The following is a 15,608-nucleotide window of genomic DNA, read 5'->3' as shown; positions in this document are numbered from 1 at the left end:
GAGCCAGCCTGGTTCCAGCTCTACGGTGGGAAAGGGGTATAATGAGCCAGCCTGGTTCCAGCCAGTAGAAATCAAATTAAGTAGCAGTAATGGTAATGGATTAATTTGATGCTACTCATAGGTGCAGCTTAGCTTTCATATGGCAGTGATCCTGGCTGTCTTAAATGCCTCAAAAAAAAACTCAAAGCACTAGATTTTCATGCCCCTCGGGTTCAATTGCAATAAAAACTCAAATGTTATTGCAATAAATCAACAAAATACTCAATTCTCCGCAGGAGAAACAAAGTAGGCTTCAGAGACTACATTCGCGTTTGAGCCACAGCTGTTTCCAATCCTCGTAGAGCATCATATTTCCACATCAAATACGAGAGAATTCCTTTATTATTAATAAAAGCAAAGCAGCAGTGGAGTATATTGGTCTCATAAACTGTAATGCTATTGCAGCTGTCATGGCGATGAAGAAATTATGAGGAGTTTTGCACAAAAAAGATTCCGGAGAAAAACATTCGAGCCAGGCATTGTTTGGTGCGTTTCTTTGTTTTGTGATTTGCGTCTGAGCGCTCAATGAAATTTATATTGGGCATGAATACCCTTTAAAATATCTTTTTGCTGAATTGGACTATTTTATTGATTGCAGTTAGTGCAGACGTACCCCAGATATAGCTATTTATCTTTAGTCTTTCAGAGCACAGTGCACGAACACTGAAGCTATTCTCTACCAAAAACATTAATGAATATTATTCATGGGTAGCACGGGGGTACATTTCTGCCTCAGCCAACAAGAGATGCACAAAAAAATGGGCTCTTGCACCTCAATTCCAGCACTTCCAAGAACACAAACACGACAGAACAGCCGAATATGGAAATCTTCCGAAAGGTAGCTCGGGGGGCGAAGACCCAGGCTGGTGTTTTAACGAGGTGAAGTCAGCGGGCTTTCGAACCCCAAACCGTGGAGAAACGAAAGCCAGTTTTAGCCTGTTACCATACATCACACCGGTCTCCTTCACCAGAAGCTCTCATACAGAACAGCTTACACCGAAAGACAGATCACGGTTATGTGAACAGCAGTGCTCTTCATTATCCTTATTATCCCTAATAAGAAACAAAACAAGCAAAAATAGAACTCCTAGACCTGCCTAACAGTATTCCCAAGCCGAGCAATAAAAGCAGTAAATATAATTTAACTCATGCCGACCTAGAATCACAATAACACACAGTGTGAGGAATGCAGGATGATAACACATTAAACACTCATACAGTATTCACTGGCCCTGTCTGGATGGACTTTCTCTCACACCACATCCATCCCCAGCATGCATGGGCTCACCTCCAACGAATGTGAGAATCCCACGCCAGTCCAGACTCCCACGTCTGGAGGTCACGATGCCCAAATGCGAATCCTCCCCCAAATACCCCCTCCCACGACCCCCCACAGCTGCCTCCCGCCACTCCTGAGTCTCCTCTACCCCCCCAGGACCAAACCCCACTCTGCTGTCCACAGGTGACAGGGGAATAAACCGTCACCCGTCCCCTCCACTACAGACAGATCGCCATCGATTCCTCCCCACTCAAAGTCAACCCTCTCCGTGTCATCTCCTCACTAGGAGTACATGGGACCAACGCATCCGTGTCCTGCTCCTCATGGACGACTGGGTCAGTCCTTCTTCTCTCGGCACTATCGGACACAAACCGCCATCTCCGTGTCCTGCTTCTGCACTAGTGAGTAGACAGGGGGGGATCAAACCGCCATCTCCGTGCCCTGCTCCTGCACTAGTGAGTAGACAGGGGGGGATCAAACCGCCATCTCCATGTCCTGCTTCTGCACTAGTGAGTAGACATAGGGGGATCAAACCGCCATCTCCGTGTCCTGCTCCTGCACTAGCGAGCACACGGCAGTGGACAAACGATCAGATTAGCGCTACGGCACAGCGCTACGTCGCAGCCCGGCGGTGTGCGCTTCTCTGGGCTCGGCAGGCCGGCTGAGCTTCCTGTGGAAGGGCTTTCAGCCTGTCAGCTGTTACAGCGCGCTGGAGCGTTCTTCAGCAGCGGGCGGACAGCGGACGTACGGCGCGGGTTTTTCTCTGACGCGCCGGAAGGTAATTGGCGGGATATTTCTCTTTTTATGAGCCACAGAGGGGCATCGCACCTCAGAGGCGCTCGATATGTGTTTGTGGAAAAGATGGCTCCGGGTTTCATTAACGGGCCTGCGGGTTTGCATCCAGCAGGAAGCGACTGTGGCACAGCCGGGGCGGCGGAACGCGGCGGGCAGGCAATGACTGCAGCTCTCGCAGTCCGGGAGCGGAGGGGGGGAACGGGGTCGGGGACAGGTCTACTGCCTCCCCGCCCCCCCCCCACCCCCATCCCCCCCACCCCCCGCCCCATGCCCTGCTTCTTCCTCTACGCTTGTTTGTTATTTGCAGAACCTCCTGGTTTAAATTCAAATTAAACAGCTCAGACAGATTAACCGAATGCTGGCAGTTGCTTTTCACACAAATTCAAACGTGGTCCTTTGGCTCCTAACGCGCTTTGGTTCCCGAGGACTGAAGGAGTGAGAGGCACAGACGTCCCTGAAACACACAGCGGACCGCGCAGCTAAAACGACAAACGCGCAGGAGTGTGTGAAAGACGTGAAGTCTATGAAACCAGATGTCGATTTTGCCGTAATGCGATCCAGCAGTTGTTGCTGATTGTGTTGCAGATTGGATCAGACAGAACCCTGCTCTGCCACAGTGCAGTGCATGCTGGACCTGTCTTTTTTATTGACCTGCAGCGATCAATCTTAGCTGATGCACTTGCTCACTACGGCACTGCATTCCATTTCAACAGTCCTGCCAAGAAACTTGGAGCAGCTGGGAAGTCTCCTCGCAACTCAAAAACTACTTGGGACAATTATTAATAATAATAAAACATCTAGCCAGATGTTTAAAACTAAAGCATTCAATCACCCTGATCAAAGCACAAGTACACATACGTATATGAACAAGCATATGCACAAGCACGCACACATACATACACATATGTACACACACATACACTTGCACACAGGCACACCCACACACACACACACACACACACACAAATGTGCATAATTGAAATGAAAAAAAAGGCCTCTTGAGTGCTGGGTTCAATTTTCATGGTCGATGACAAGTCATGCTTTGTCTAAGGCGTCATCACGTCGAACATAACAGTGCTGAAGTGTCGCTGGCTTTTTCATACGCTGTGTGCTGAGAGTGCTCGCTAATAACAGTAATTAATGGTGAAGAGGCCCTCCAAACCGCAGTGTGGGAATCTGCATTGACAGCACTCTCATGTCAAGATGCCATCTCATTGTCCCTTTGTGTTAATGCACACTCTTCCAGCCGGGCCTAAATGGCTCTGCTGTCTAGGTGAGAGGTCCAAAGCTTTAAAAAAAAAAAAAAAAAACCCCACACACACACACACACACACACACACACACAAATTGAAACCACTTCAGGTGTGGCCCACACCAGTCGTACACAAGTGGGTGAAATTAATTTTCTGCCCCCGATTGAAGTACCTTAGGTAGGTTAATTAAGCGCACACACGCTTAACCATCTGCGTGGCGGTGTTCCGTGTAAAAAATATGCACATGAAAAATCTTACTTTAGTCCATTCCATCAAAACTGTAGTATTTTATGGACACACTAAAATACCTCTCAAATTTAATGTACAGAGAGGTATTTTACTGTATCTCTTGGCTTCTCTTTCTCTTTCTTTCCTTGCCCTGTCTGAAATCTCATACACAAAGCCTGCAGTTACACACACGAGAGGAAACGACGACATCATCATCAGCCGTCTCACATCCGTAAACGCACGCAGAAGACCTCGTTGCGTTCCGGTCAGGTTCTCCCGCGTTCATCTCCGGACGGCTGCCCTGGCAGAGTGGACTGGGCCTTGCCTTCCGAGGAACAGCGATGGCCGCTGATCGCCCGCTGATCGCCCGCTGATCGCCTGCTGATCGCCCGCTGATCCTGTCAGCTTCCGCGCACAAACGCATTTCAACAGCAGCCCCAGTGCATCCGATAACCAATCAGATGCCAGGCAAAAATTCATGTGCCAAATTGGGTTAATTTTTCAAATGAGGAGATGGATCAAAACTGAGTGCAATTCTTCTTCTTCTTCTTCTTCTTATTATTATTATTATTATTATTATGTTAATGACAGTATATGCTGGAGCAGCCAAAACAATAACCTCCACTTGAACCTTAATTTCTGTTGGGCATTCATCTGCAAAAGCTCTCCCTCGAGGTAATGGTGTCTAAAGTAAAGGTATTAATATCGGAAATTTGATGAAACGCGCCTTCATGCGCAACGAGAAATCCATATCTCAAGACACGCATCGGCGACGTCGGTGCGTCGCGCGCTCGTGAGAACCTCTTCGCTCAATCGACTGGAGGCAAAACGAAGGAGAGCAGAGAACCGCTTGCTGTGTAGCGCTAACTGCGCACAAAAGAACCACATCGATTAACATTAAATGTTAAGTGAATCCCTGGGCTGGACCACACACAGCACAGCCAGGGGCACCACCAGAGATTTTGGGCCCAAAAATGCCTCACTTTGGGCCCCACCACCTCAGAAAATCCTATGTTCCCCCCCCCCACACACACACACACACACACACTTATGGCTCCCCTGAACACAGTTATTACGTTTGAGAATAAGACAGCAGCACAATGGCTTCACAAGTTGCAGTCCATCGCAAAGACTTTTTTTTTTTTTTAGTTTTAACATTGACTAAAACCGTTTTTTTTCTCCCCCTTAATGGTTTTCAGCTTGGGAGCACTTTATCTGACGGACAGGCAGGGGAATGAGGAGGCACATCTGCCGAAAGACTGAAAAGACTCTCGCATTCCGCATGGCTGAGATATACAGACATTCAGCTGAAACCCGCTACCGCAAGGAACTCCATTTAACGTCTGCATGTGTCTGAATCTTCCTGAATCCCTTCCATTTTCCCTCCGAGCTAACTCCTCCCTGGCAGCGAGACTGTCAACCAGGCCGGCTTCGACGTCGCTGTGAGTGACAACGTTGGGAAAGCTAACCCTGTCTCGCAATCTGAAGTCGTCCTTTCATCTGTTTGAGATTCTTTTGCCCAAGGGCATGCTGGGAAAACAGGAGTGTTTGTGCACAGTCTCGGTACATCGCGCGACGGGAGGGAAGGAGGACGCTGCAGAAGGGGCTGGCATTCGTCATCCTAACTCTCTTATCTGCTTCACCTGCCGGAGCCAACGATTCGCTGAGACACATCTACCCTATGGTGACCGCAGACACAGACACTAGTGTCAGTATTCCATTCTCGCCTTCGGCCAGTGGGCGTGTCAGGAACATCCGTAACCGAACATTCTAAATGATGATGTCACAGTCGCTGTTGATAACGGTTGGCCCGTTGTAGAAACAAGGACTGCTGGCAGAGAGGAGCTGACTCTCGTACACACTGCAATCATTTAAATAAGTGAGATTAAATAAACATATTTTTACAAAAATCATCAGATTCTCATGATGGAAGCAGTGCGACGGTAGTCCCAGCACGTATGTCCTGTTGTTTCAGGAAACACAGCAGCGTGTAAACAGTGGACCGAAGCGCTCTCTCTCTTTACCTGCAGTGCACCACCATGGGCCCAGCGTCTGGGGGGTTACAGGCCTTGACCCGCCGGAGGAAGGCCAGGAAAGGGGTGGGGTGCTCGGGGACCCCGTGGTCCGGCCAGGCAGTGAACTGGAACTGCCTGACCTCCCGCTTTTCACTCGATCCGTTCTGGAGGGGGGAGAAAAAAAGAAGAGAGAAACACCACAATGAAACAAAAAAAACCTGGAAGAAAGCTTAGTTTTCAGCAGAGTGGTGAAGAAGTGAATCTATTGTTATAATAATCTATTATAGCGAGTGTATTTTTTTATCTGAGTACAGGGTTAAATGCACTTTAGTGCCAACTTAGAGAAATAAAACAAGACCAGGTAAAAACCTAGTATATGGCTGGACCGGCCGACCAATGGTGTGACTTCATAACTTGGCCGACCAATGGTGTAACTTCATCACTCACTCAATCACTCACTCAGTCACAGACATTTGTGTTTGTAGGGCTGGCCCTGCTGTTGCGGTCCAGCCAAAAACACAGCTTAACACAGCCGAACCCACCCGACTGATTCGTATGAAAGGACGCCGATTTTCTCACGTTGACTCACCTTGTAAAGAGCGAAAGTCCTCACGCAGTACGTTGCTAGCTCCACCGTGTCAAGCAACGTGACCTGGATCAGACCGTACGTCTCTGTGCCTCTCGTGGGCCAGTACTGGTCACATTTTACCTGGGGCAGATTTAAAAAAAGCACATCAGTATGCATGTACAATTAAAAGAAAATTCACCAGAAAAAAAAAAGAAAAAAGAACCCAGCAAGACTGCTTGCGTGAATCCATCTGCTAGCCCGTTAGCCGGTTTCAGAAAAAAGCTTTTTTTTGATTGCCATTTTCATTACAAGCACATATTGCAGGGTATTTGCAGTACGTCTTCCCTAAGTCTCTGGGAATAGCCCATTTGAGCAGAGGGAAATGGACTGCCAATAGCTGATTCTGCTGATTTATACACTTTCACACCGGAGAGAACGGCCCAGAACATTCCGCTGATCCAGACGACGTTATTTATTGGACTGACAGACTCTATAATTACGGCCTTAACTGCCGTTTTCGCATCGCGTTTAAGATGCTAGTTTATTGTGATTATACTGTTTCGTTGCCCAGTGAACAACCAATAAACCAGCGCTCCATTACGGTATTACTGTTTCACTGCCAAGTGGAAACAAATTAATGCCCGGTGTAAATAATAGCCTTTTGAAAACAGACTGTCTGCAAACCCATACGTTTTCCTAATACACACAAAAAGTTACTAAATAAGGCCAGACAGCTCGAACTTAAAAAGCAATACTTATATGATCAAAAAAGAAAACGATAAATGGATTAAGACTTGATTTAACCCAAGAAATATGCAAACGATATGGCTAATGCTATGACTAGAAATGACTGTTGAAGAGTAGAATGACCAGCATGAAGCCAAACTGTCTTTTTACCTGGTCACGAAGAAGCACGTTCTCTCATTGCGCAATGGAAAATGACAGGACCGTGATATAAACAGCATTCTTCAACACACGTCAACCCCATACCACATTTCTGCCCTTTGCTCTCGAAACGACAGCTATCAGTGTTCTGCTTTCTCACTATCCTGATCCTGCACTTGTGCATCAGAAGTCACTTCTGTAAGTCGCACTGGTGGCTAAATGCCTAAAAGTAAATATAAATGTGCTAAATACCTAAATGTAGATGTAAATGCTTATTTGGGTAAACCGTGAGTCATTTGTGTAGGCTGCAAGCTGCAATGCATATGACTGTACACCAAATCAACATCAAAATTTGTGCTTAACCCTGTAAAATGGCAGCCCAAGCAAACAGTAAATAAATCACACTTTTGCTCATTTAACTGTTCTGGTGACATCCGAATGAATTTTTAATTACAAACAGCATTTTGATTTGTTAGATCACGTCACAGTGCTGCCAGTTAACAGGATGAAAGCATGCCATTGGCTGGCGGTGCTGGTGAGGGCGTGCCCAAGGCCTTGCTCCGCCCGTTTAGTGCACATACGGAGGGGCTAGTGAGACAGGGGAGGACGTGCAAAAACTAGCGATCCCTGAGAAACTGCGGCGAAAAAGACAAACAAGCCTTCAAACACGTGACACGTGGCACGATTTAAAAAAAAAAAAACAAAAAAAAAAACATTTGGAACAAAATCAAAAACGTCTCTCAAGAATCAATTCCGCTGCGAGGGCTTCTCAGGTAACCGCGAAGGGAGAACGGATCGGGCGCACCCGTGTACTCCCCGCTCCAAATCGCCACTTTTAATTTCAATTATACACTCTGTGAAAAGGAACATTCGGAGCCTGTCAAAACCATGCAATTATGTGTTCAGACACACTCCAGCGTCAATTCAGTGCGCTTTATTTGAGAACCATTCGCACTTGCCACACGTTATTTTTTGATAAAAAATGTTATATATATATATATATATGTATATATATATATATATTGTGCTGCATGTAATGTGTCTATTTTAAAATAACGGATTCAGCATGCCGTGTGGTGTGGAGAATGGGCCAGTGAGGTCTGCATTCGTGTACATTTAATAAAAGAAATAAACAAGAAGGCAACAGAATGCGTGACTATTTATCTGGTGGAACAAAATGAGAGATTTCTTGCCTTGGAGTAGAAATAAGAAGGCATCTGATGAATGGAAATTCATGAAACAAGAACACAGCATGAGCTAAGAAGGCAAGACGTTAAAAACATGAAAGAGACATCACGGCTGTCCGCAGGGGAGGCAGTTCCATTCCTGAAGGGCCAGAGTGTGCTGGACTGTGGCTTCACCTTTATTAGTTAATTAGCTTTTAGACAACAAGCCGCAGTTCACTTGCAAATTAGAGCACAGTAAAACGCCTGAGACAGGGACAACAGGACAGCCACCAGCTGTGAGTCACGGGCTCGTTTAGACCAAATAACAGATCACACAAATCAGCAGAAACATAATTAGCATGGGGAGGGGGGAGGAGGAGGAGGAGGAGAAGAAGAAGAAGGAAAAGAAGAAGAAAAAAGAGAAAAAGAAGAAGGAGAAGAAGAATAAAAAGAAGGAGAAGAAGAAGAAGAAAAAAAGAGAGGAGGAAGAAGGAGAAGAGTAAGAGTAAGAAGAAGAAGAGGAAGAAGAAAAAAAAAGAGAGGAGGAAGAAGGAGAAGAGTAAGAGTAAGAAGAAGAAGAAGAGGAAGAGGAAGAAAAAAGAGAGGAGGAAGAAGGAGAAGAGTAAGAGTAAGAAGAAGAAGAAGAAGAAGAACAACAACAACAACACCACACATTCAGTTGGCATTATGTCCAGTAGGTGCTGGCTAATTACCCTCGATCTTTCCTCCAGCTTGGTCATCATGACGATGTTGGCGGTGTGCTGCTCCCAGATCATCCTCCAGAAGTCGCCGAAGCTCTCGGGCAGGGAGCCCTGGGTGGCGATGTAGGCGTTCTGCTTCCTGTACCCGTCGACGTAGTTGGCGTTGATGTAGTCGCTACCCGGGATGCCTAAGCGACAGGGAACAAGTTCAACACTTTATTTATTTACAGGTCAGGGAGAGGGGAAGACCATGTGGCACAGTCTGCGGGCTGACTGTCTCTCAATGATTACACAACCACCCCATCCCCCCCCCATCCCCCTCGCCCTCCACCCCGTGCGGATGAATATAAATAAATACAAGGTTTAGGAAGAGGCTACAATGGATTTAAACCTTTTAATATTGGGACCCAAATTAGAAATTTAGTCCCTTTTCGGGACCTATTAAACATGCATACTAGCATAGCCTAGAGGACTAGAACCCACCTCATCCTCATACACACCCATTATACCCATTATTTTTGGGTCCCGACCCGCAGTTCTAGAAGCACCGGGCTACAAAAACTGACAGAAGAACATTTCTGTGAAACGCAAGTGGAGTGAACAAAAAAAAAAACACGAAAACCAGACGCGGCGGCCCCCGAGCAGAAGCCGCGGTTGGGAGAACGCCGCTCGGGTTCGCATGCTCAGGCTGCCGCCGTTCGGCCTATTAAATCACTCCAGCGCTCAGTCCGCCCGCCCCAACGCCGGGACCACTCCAGGCACTTAGCAGTGACTAACGCGCGCTGATTGTAGGCTCGGCTTCTGCTCGAGTGTCTTAATCAGGCCGCTCATTGTACTTTCAGATATCAGGGGGGCACAGTTTCGTCAATTGCTTTATAAAAAAGAAGAAGAAAAATGTCACTGCAACCATCAAATATTTTTGATGCTGAGACTGTTGAAAGGGCATGACATTTATCCCCCTCCTTTTGAAATATTATGATACCATATGATTGCCTGTTTTTTTTTTTTTGATGACTAAAGTGTCTGAGTTGGAAAAAAGACACACACACACACGCTTGGTGTTGTGCTGAAAGTCCTTCTCTCGTCAAGACACGGCCGCAAGCAGATAAACAAACACGTCTCTGTTTGGCCTGGGGGCTGGGGCCTTCACAGTCGATATTTAAAAGCTGGTCTCCTCTCAGGCCCTGCATTGTTCAGTACTGCGGTCTATGTCTAATTAAATAAACAAAGAAATAAATAAATGAACTCCCCGGTATCTTTCCCTGTTGCTGGGAGAAGCTGACAGCATGTCAGAGCGTTTGGACTCCAGCTCACGCGTGGTGCGCCAAGATAAGCCCTGTATGCACAGGATACACCTCCCAGCACCCCCTCCCTGCAACAGGCACCCCCCCCCCATCCCCGCTCACCCCCCCGCCCCATCCCCGCTCACCCCCCCGCCCCCCTCCCCCCCCATCCTGCTCCTCCCGCTCACAGGTAGCTTATTTGCAGGAAACAGCCCTGATTGGTCTCCGTGGGCGGACTTGGCCAGGGGATTAAGGCAGTTCTTTTTTTTTTTTGAAAAAAAAGGGAGAAAATAATAATTGGCGCGCTTTAAAATAATGAGAAAGATAAAAGGTGCCTGCTGCACTCACGTCTGAAAGGCTGTCTGTCACAGTGGGTAGGAAATGGTCTTTCAGACAGAGTCTGCCTGTTGATCTACTGGATCTGACTTTACTTTGTTATGGAAAGCGCTTATTTTGACTATCTTTAACAAACAGTACTTCTACTACTACTACTACACTATTAAATTTCAATAACTGAAACTAGATAGAACTGAACTAACTGAACTAGACTTCATGTTCATGGCTATGGATAAGTGATGCTTAATGAGAATTGTATCTTATCGGACCTGCGCTCCGTAGTCGACATTGAACGAGATCCATCTATTTCAAGACAGGAATTGGACACGACCATTTTACCGCCGAGGCTGAAAACAATTTCGGGGAAGGTAGCTTTATCGAACAATTACGCAGACGCTCGGAGAAATTACTAAATAAGCCCCGAACGTAAGCAGAAGAAATCCCCGTAGCCCACTGTCCTGTTAAATGCCAGCGGAATCCCCTGGAAACTGGTAGCAATCTGTACACAAAGCACCTGGTGAGAACCGCGATCTGTTCACGCTCAGCGAAAGGAACACATTAACGCTAAGCTGTCCTTTCACTGGTGGCTATTGCACTGGGAATGAAACGCATAAAGGTATTCCGCGCCTTTATGTGTGTGTGTGTGTGTGTGTGTGCGCGCGTGTGTGATTTTGCTGTTCTTCCATGCAATTTATTTTCATTTTTTATATATTTTATATATTTATTTCACACACTGAAATACTGAAACACTGCCAGAAATCTATTTTACTGCACGTTGGCTCTCCTTTTGTGCAGCTATCTGGCTCAAGCAGATTCTAATTTTGTTTCTGTTTTTATTGAAAGGAATTTTTTTTTTTTTTTTTTTTTAATTACAAGGCTTCTGCAAGCTTGTTAAACAGCAAATTTACATTAGTGACCATACAGAGGAAACCTGCCCACTGTTTGTTGCCTGTGCCGGAGCCAATCCCAGCATGCATTGGGCGAAAGGCAGGAATACACCCTGGACAGGCCGCCAATCAACCGCAGTGCTTTATGATTACACCAATAAAAACGTTTTTGTGTATTACTTTCTTTTGTAGGCGTATTACGCAGAGACTGGTATCTGCACTCAGGGTGTTGGTGATGGAGTGGAGAGCAACTTTTGGGGGGGGGGGGTCCTGCTGAGGCTCTGAGGCAGCTTCAGTACTACGCACGGTCACAGGCGAATCAGACGCAGGGGGGCGTTTACCATCGATGGCCGACAGCAGCACTCGGGAGTGGTCGTACGCGATGACGTTGGCGTATCTGTTCTTTGGCTTGTTCACTTCCAGGTTGGAGTTCTCCCATGTAAACTGCTGTCCCGGATCGATGGACTGCAAAGAGACACAGAGACACAATAAATAAACATGAACAGAATCCAATTACATACATTAAATGAGGGCTTTTAACTGGCTTTGTTAAATGATCAAGATCAGATGTTTCTGACCTGTTGAAAAATGAAGAACAGACAAGCTGTGTCCCAGACAAATTTTCTCAAAGTCTGAACGTACAGATTGTTTTTCTCTGAAATTTCACGTTAACCCTGCACATAGTCATGCTAAAATCACCAACTGAAAACCTCAACCTCAATTTTGAAACAACCCACCCAGTCCTCTATTCAGCACCATTTTATAAAAATGACGTATTGCAGATATACAAGATAATCTGTCAGAATTAAAGTGTCTTTTGATGATACAGTACATTTGGGTTGAAATCATGTTGACAAACTGAAAATACAGTACATAGTATATGGCTCATAGTACATACCTATTGGTGAAAATAGGCCTTGTGATATTTTGGAGCTGAACATGTTTTTACGCTTCTTTCCAACAATAATGATAAATGTCGGTTAGATTTAATTTTGCAAAAAAAGGAATGCCTAGGCCTCAATCTTCGTGTTTAGTTTCTCTGAGATTAAACGATCCATTAAAAAAATGAGTTTTTCCCACGACAGAGAGAGAGAGAGAGAGAGAAAGAAAGAGGGGGAGAGATTTTCAATACAAGCTAAATTAAAAATCTGTTTAAGTTGGAGACTGCTGTGCAGATATATCTCTTTCATGAGATGTTTCCTCACACAGGAAGAAAGGCTCCATCACATCTGGTCTCTCAAGAGTGAAAAGCAACTCCAGGAAGAAGGAATTCTCCCGTTTCAGTCCCTGCATGGCAATTAGAGAGCGCTGGAACGCTCTCCAGGGTTTAACAGAAGCCCGGGCAGCTCAGGCTCAAGGGACAAGGTCAAACGCAATTTGAGTATTTTTGCAATGCGCAATTATGTCTTTGGAGTGAGCATCGATGTGCTTCATAGCCATCGCTGCCATGTGCGTCTGGATTTCTGACCACAATTACTGTCAAGGCCCGCACAGGAGAATCCATCACACCCCCATCCTGGAAGATCTCCTGCTTATTAACTGAGCTCTTTTTGTTACAGGGTATCATGGGTTATTATGTTTCACGCACAAAAAGAAAAAAAAAAACCCCAGGAGGTTGGTTGGATTTACAAACAGATTTTCTTTCTCTTTACTGGTCACACACATACATACATACAAACACACACACACAGATACGCACACCCGCGCACACACACACAAACACACACAAACAGAAATGATCTCATATGGAGTAGAACTAATGTGCAGCATTTAAAATAACATGTCAGATATATGGAATTATGCATGAGAAACAGTTATATTGATTTTTTGTTTTGCCCCAGGCAAAGACTTAAATGTGACTATTTGTGAATCCTTAACTGCTTCACAACCATATGTTTTTTTTGTTTGTTTTTGTTTTGTTTTCACGTCTTTTGAAATTGATGGAGAGCGTCAAACTCAATGAGGGCAAAAACTTAAAAATAAAAGAGGAAAAAGACCACATTCATTACTGGAGTGTGCGGCAAGGCACACCTCAGGAATCTCACACGGCCCTAGCCTATGTTACCCTTTCAAAATTAAATGGGGGGGGGGTGAAGCTGTTGTTCTGGGGTGAGGATGTTCCACCGTTTCAGATCGAACTTCGCATTCACACCCCGGGGAGATTCCTGCTTCCATGGGCACCATCTGGCACAATTTAACGGGTCATTGGACCAACCTCGCCCCCTCCCCAAAAAAAAAAACGGTGTTTGAAAGCTTGGGTCTGTTGCAGAAAGCAGGCAGGTGAAGTTTAGGCAACGAGAGAGACTTTGAACGCAAGCTTGAGAGACAATACTGATTATTAAACCACACAAATCATCATAGCCCAGAGCGTTTGTTGTTTTTCTCTCCTGTTTGCGTGAAGCATCAAAAACTGTTTGTGTCTCAATAGACTTCTAAACAACAAGTGAGAAAACTTCTGACACAAGTTTTCCAAGATTCAATCAATCCAGCCGTAAACTTTAAAATCAAGCTTATTTTTCAACTTTTATATTATTAGACTTGCTTCTATGATTGATTAAAATCCATCTGGCCTTAAAATGGGTTTGTCATTTTTGAAGGACACAACACTACTTGCTTATCCTGCGTGCCACTGAAGCTCAATGTAAAAACTGGAAATTTTACCTCGTACTCTTGAGAAAACTTCAAGTTGTCATTCGCTTTCAACCGTTCCAAATGGTCTGTGAGCTCTGTGATGGGGATTGGCGGGTGGCTGACCATACCTGCCAATCAGAGAGGCAGAACAATTTGAGTGACGGACGGAAGCTGACCGGAGGGGGGGGTCGACGTGAAAAAAAGGAGGATTTATCAGAAGCAGCAGGTGTGTAAAGTAATAATGGAAAGGTGAAAGTTGTTAGGCAGTCAGGTTACTCAAAGCAATCGCATGCTCACGGCACATGACCACTAAAGCCGATGGAGAATCACCAAGCATACGTCCAAAGCGAACATTCCTGGGTGTGAAAGAAAATGTCATTAGCATCAAGCAGCGGGAAAAAGTTAGCATGGCAAAAAAAACAAACAAACAAAATTAAAAAAAATAAAAAAAACCCCCAAAGTTAAGGCCCGAAGCCAGCACCTGCTTTTAAGTAATGACAATCACTGTCATTGCACACTTCACCCCCTGCAATGGATGAAATGAGTAAGGCGTAGATTAGATGGCGTGAGAGTAACTAACAAGCCTAAAAAAAGGAAGGAGACGGAAGAAGGGCTTAAGAACACCAAAGAGGAGAGAGTGACGTATGCATAAACAAGACCAACTAACTTGGCGTATGGAGGTTACCGGGGTAACCGGAGACACCTGTACCTGTGGAGGAAATGGCGGCATACAGTAAAGGTAGTACACGCTGCAGCAATGTGGCGGACATTTTTAAGACAAAAACTTAAAACATACATAACTTAAGAATAGTGAAAAAAAAAACGAATTAAAGAAAAAAAAAAAGCATTAAGGCTAATTCAGGCCAGTCAGACAGTACAAATCAATCCCAGGTTGGAAGCAAATTGTAAAGATTCTCATCGCACATTCCAGACGTTTCTCTGGCTTCAGCAGGCTGGTCAGTAATGCAAACAATTAAAAAATATTTGGCGAACTACGAAACCATAATGAGTCTCCATGCAAATGAAAAGGCCGCCACATAATTAATTGGGTGACCAAGCTTTCCAAAAATGTTTTCCAAAAAAGTGAGGGGGTTTCGGAATGTAAGGGAGGAGACATCATGATGTAAATAAAAAAAATGAACACAGTTGAATAAATAAATAAGCAGGAAGGTGTTTGCTTGCAGGTAGGGCAGCTAAGACATTCGGCATTCTCAGATTTTGAAAAGCAGCAAAGGTACAGTGCAGTTCACAGAAACACCTCCGTCTTCACCCACACAATGAATTGTCATACAATGGTGTGTGTGTGTGTGTGTGTGCGCACACGTGTTCTCGTGTGTGTGTGTGCATGCGTGTGTGCATATATATGTGTGTGTGTGTGTGTGTTCTCGCGCGCGTGTGTGTGTGTGTGTGCACGCGTGTATGCACGTGTATGTGTGTGTGTGTGTGTGTTCTCGCGCGCGCGCGTGTGTGTGTGTGTGTGTGCACATGTGTGTGTGTTCTCGCGCGCGTGTGTGTGTGTGTGTTCTTCCCTCACAGAAACTA

The 15,608-nt window shown here is 45.4% G+C and overlaps 1 protein-coding gene across 19 annotated transcripts in view; it reads right to left on the bottom strand.

Moving 5' to 3' along the window:
* The window catches only part of ptprdb (protein tyrosine phosphatase receptor type Db), a 317,622-nt gene that overhangs the window by 10,752 nt on the left and 291,262 nt on the right, over positions 1-15,608 (bottom strand). For 10 of the 19 annotated variants that reach the window (XM_064334599.1, XM_064334601.1, XM_064334600.1 and 7 more), the window contains 5 exons: positions 14,097-14,194; positions 11,777-11,900; positions 8,942-9,117; positions 6,199-6,318; positions 5,619-5,773 (listed from right to left, as the gene is read on the bottom strand). In XM_064334599.1, coding sequence (XP_064190669.1) covers positions 5,619-5,773; positions 6,199-6,318; positions 8,942-9,117; positions 11,777-11,900; positions 14,097-14,194 — 673 coding nt within the window. Of the gene's footprint in view, positions 1-5,618; positions 5,774-6,198; positions 6,319-8,941; positions 9,118-11,776; positions 11,901-14,096; positions 14,195-14,733; positions 14,776-15,608 lie in introns of all 19 variants that reach the window. The other 9 variants (XM_064334592.1, XM_064334595.1, XM_064334596.1 and 6 more) reach the window with 1 other exon arrangement.

The sequence above is a fragment of the Anguilla rostrata genome, chromosome 5 (genome assembly GCF_018555375.3).
Source record: "Anguilla rostrata isolate EN2019 chromosome 5, ASM1855537v3, whole genome shotgun sequence".
NCBI classification, from domain to species: domain Eukaryota; kingdom Metazoa; phylum Chordata; class Actinopteri; order Anguilliformes; family Anguillidae; genus Anguilla; species Anguilla rostrata.
This window is presented reverse-complemented; position numbering and strand designations above follow the sequence as displayed.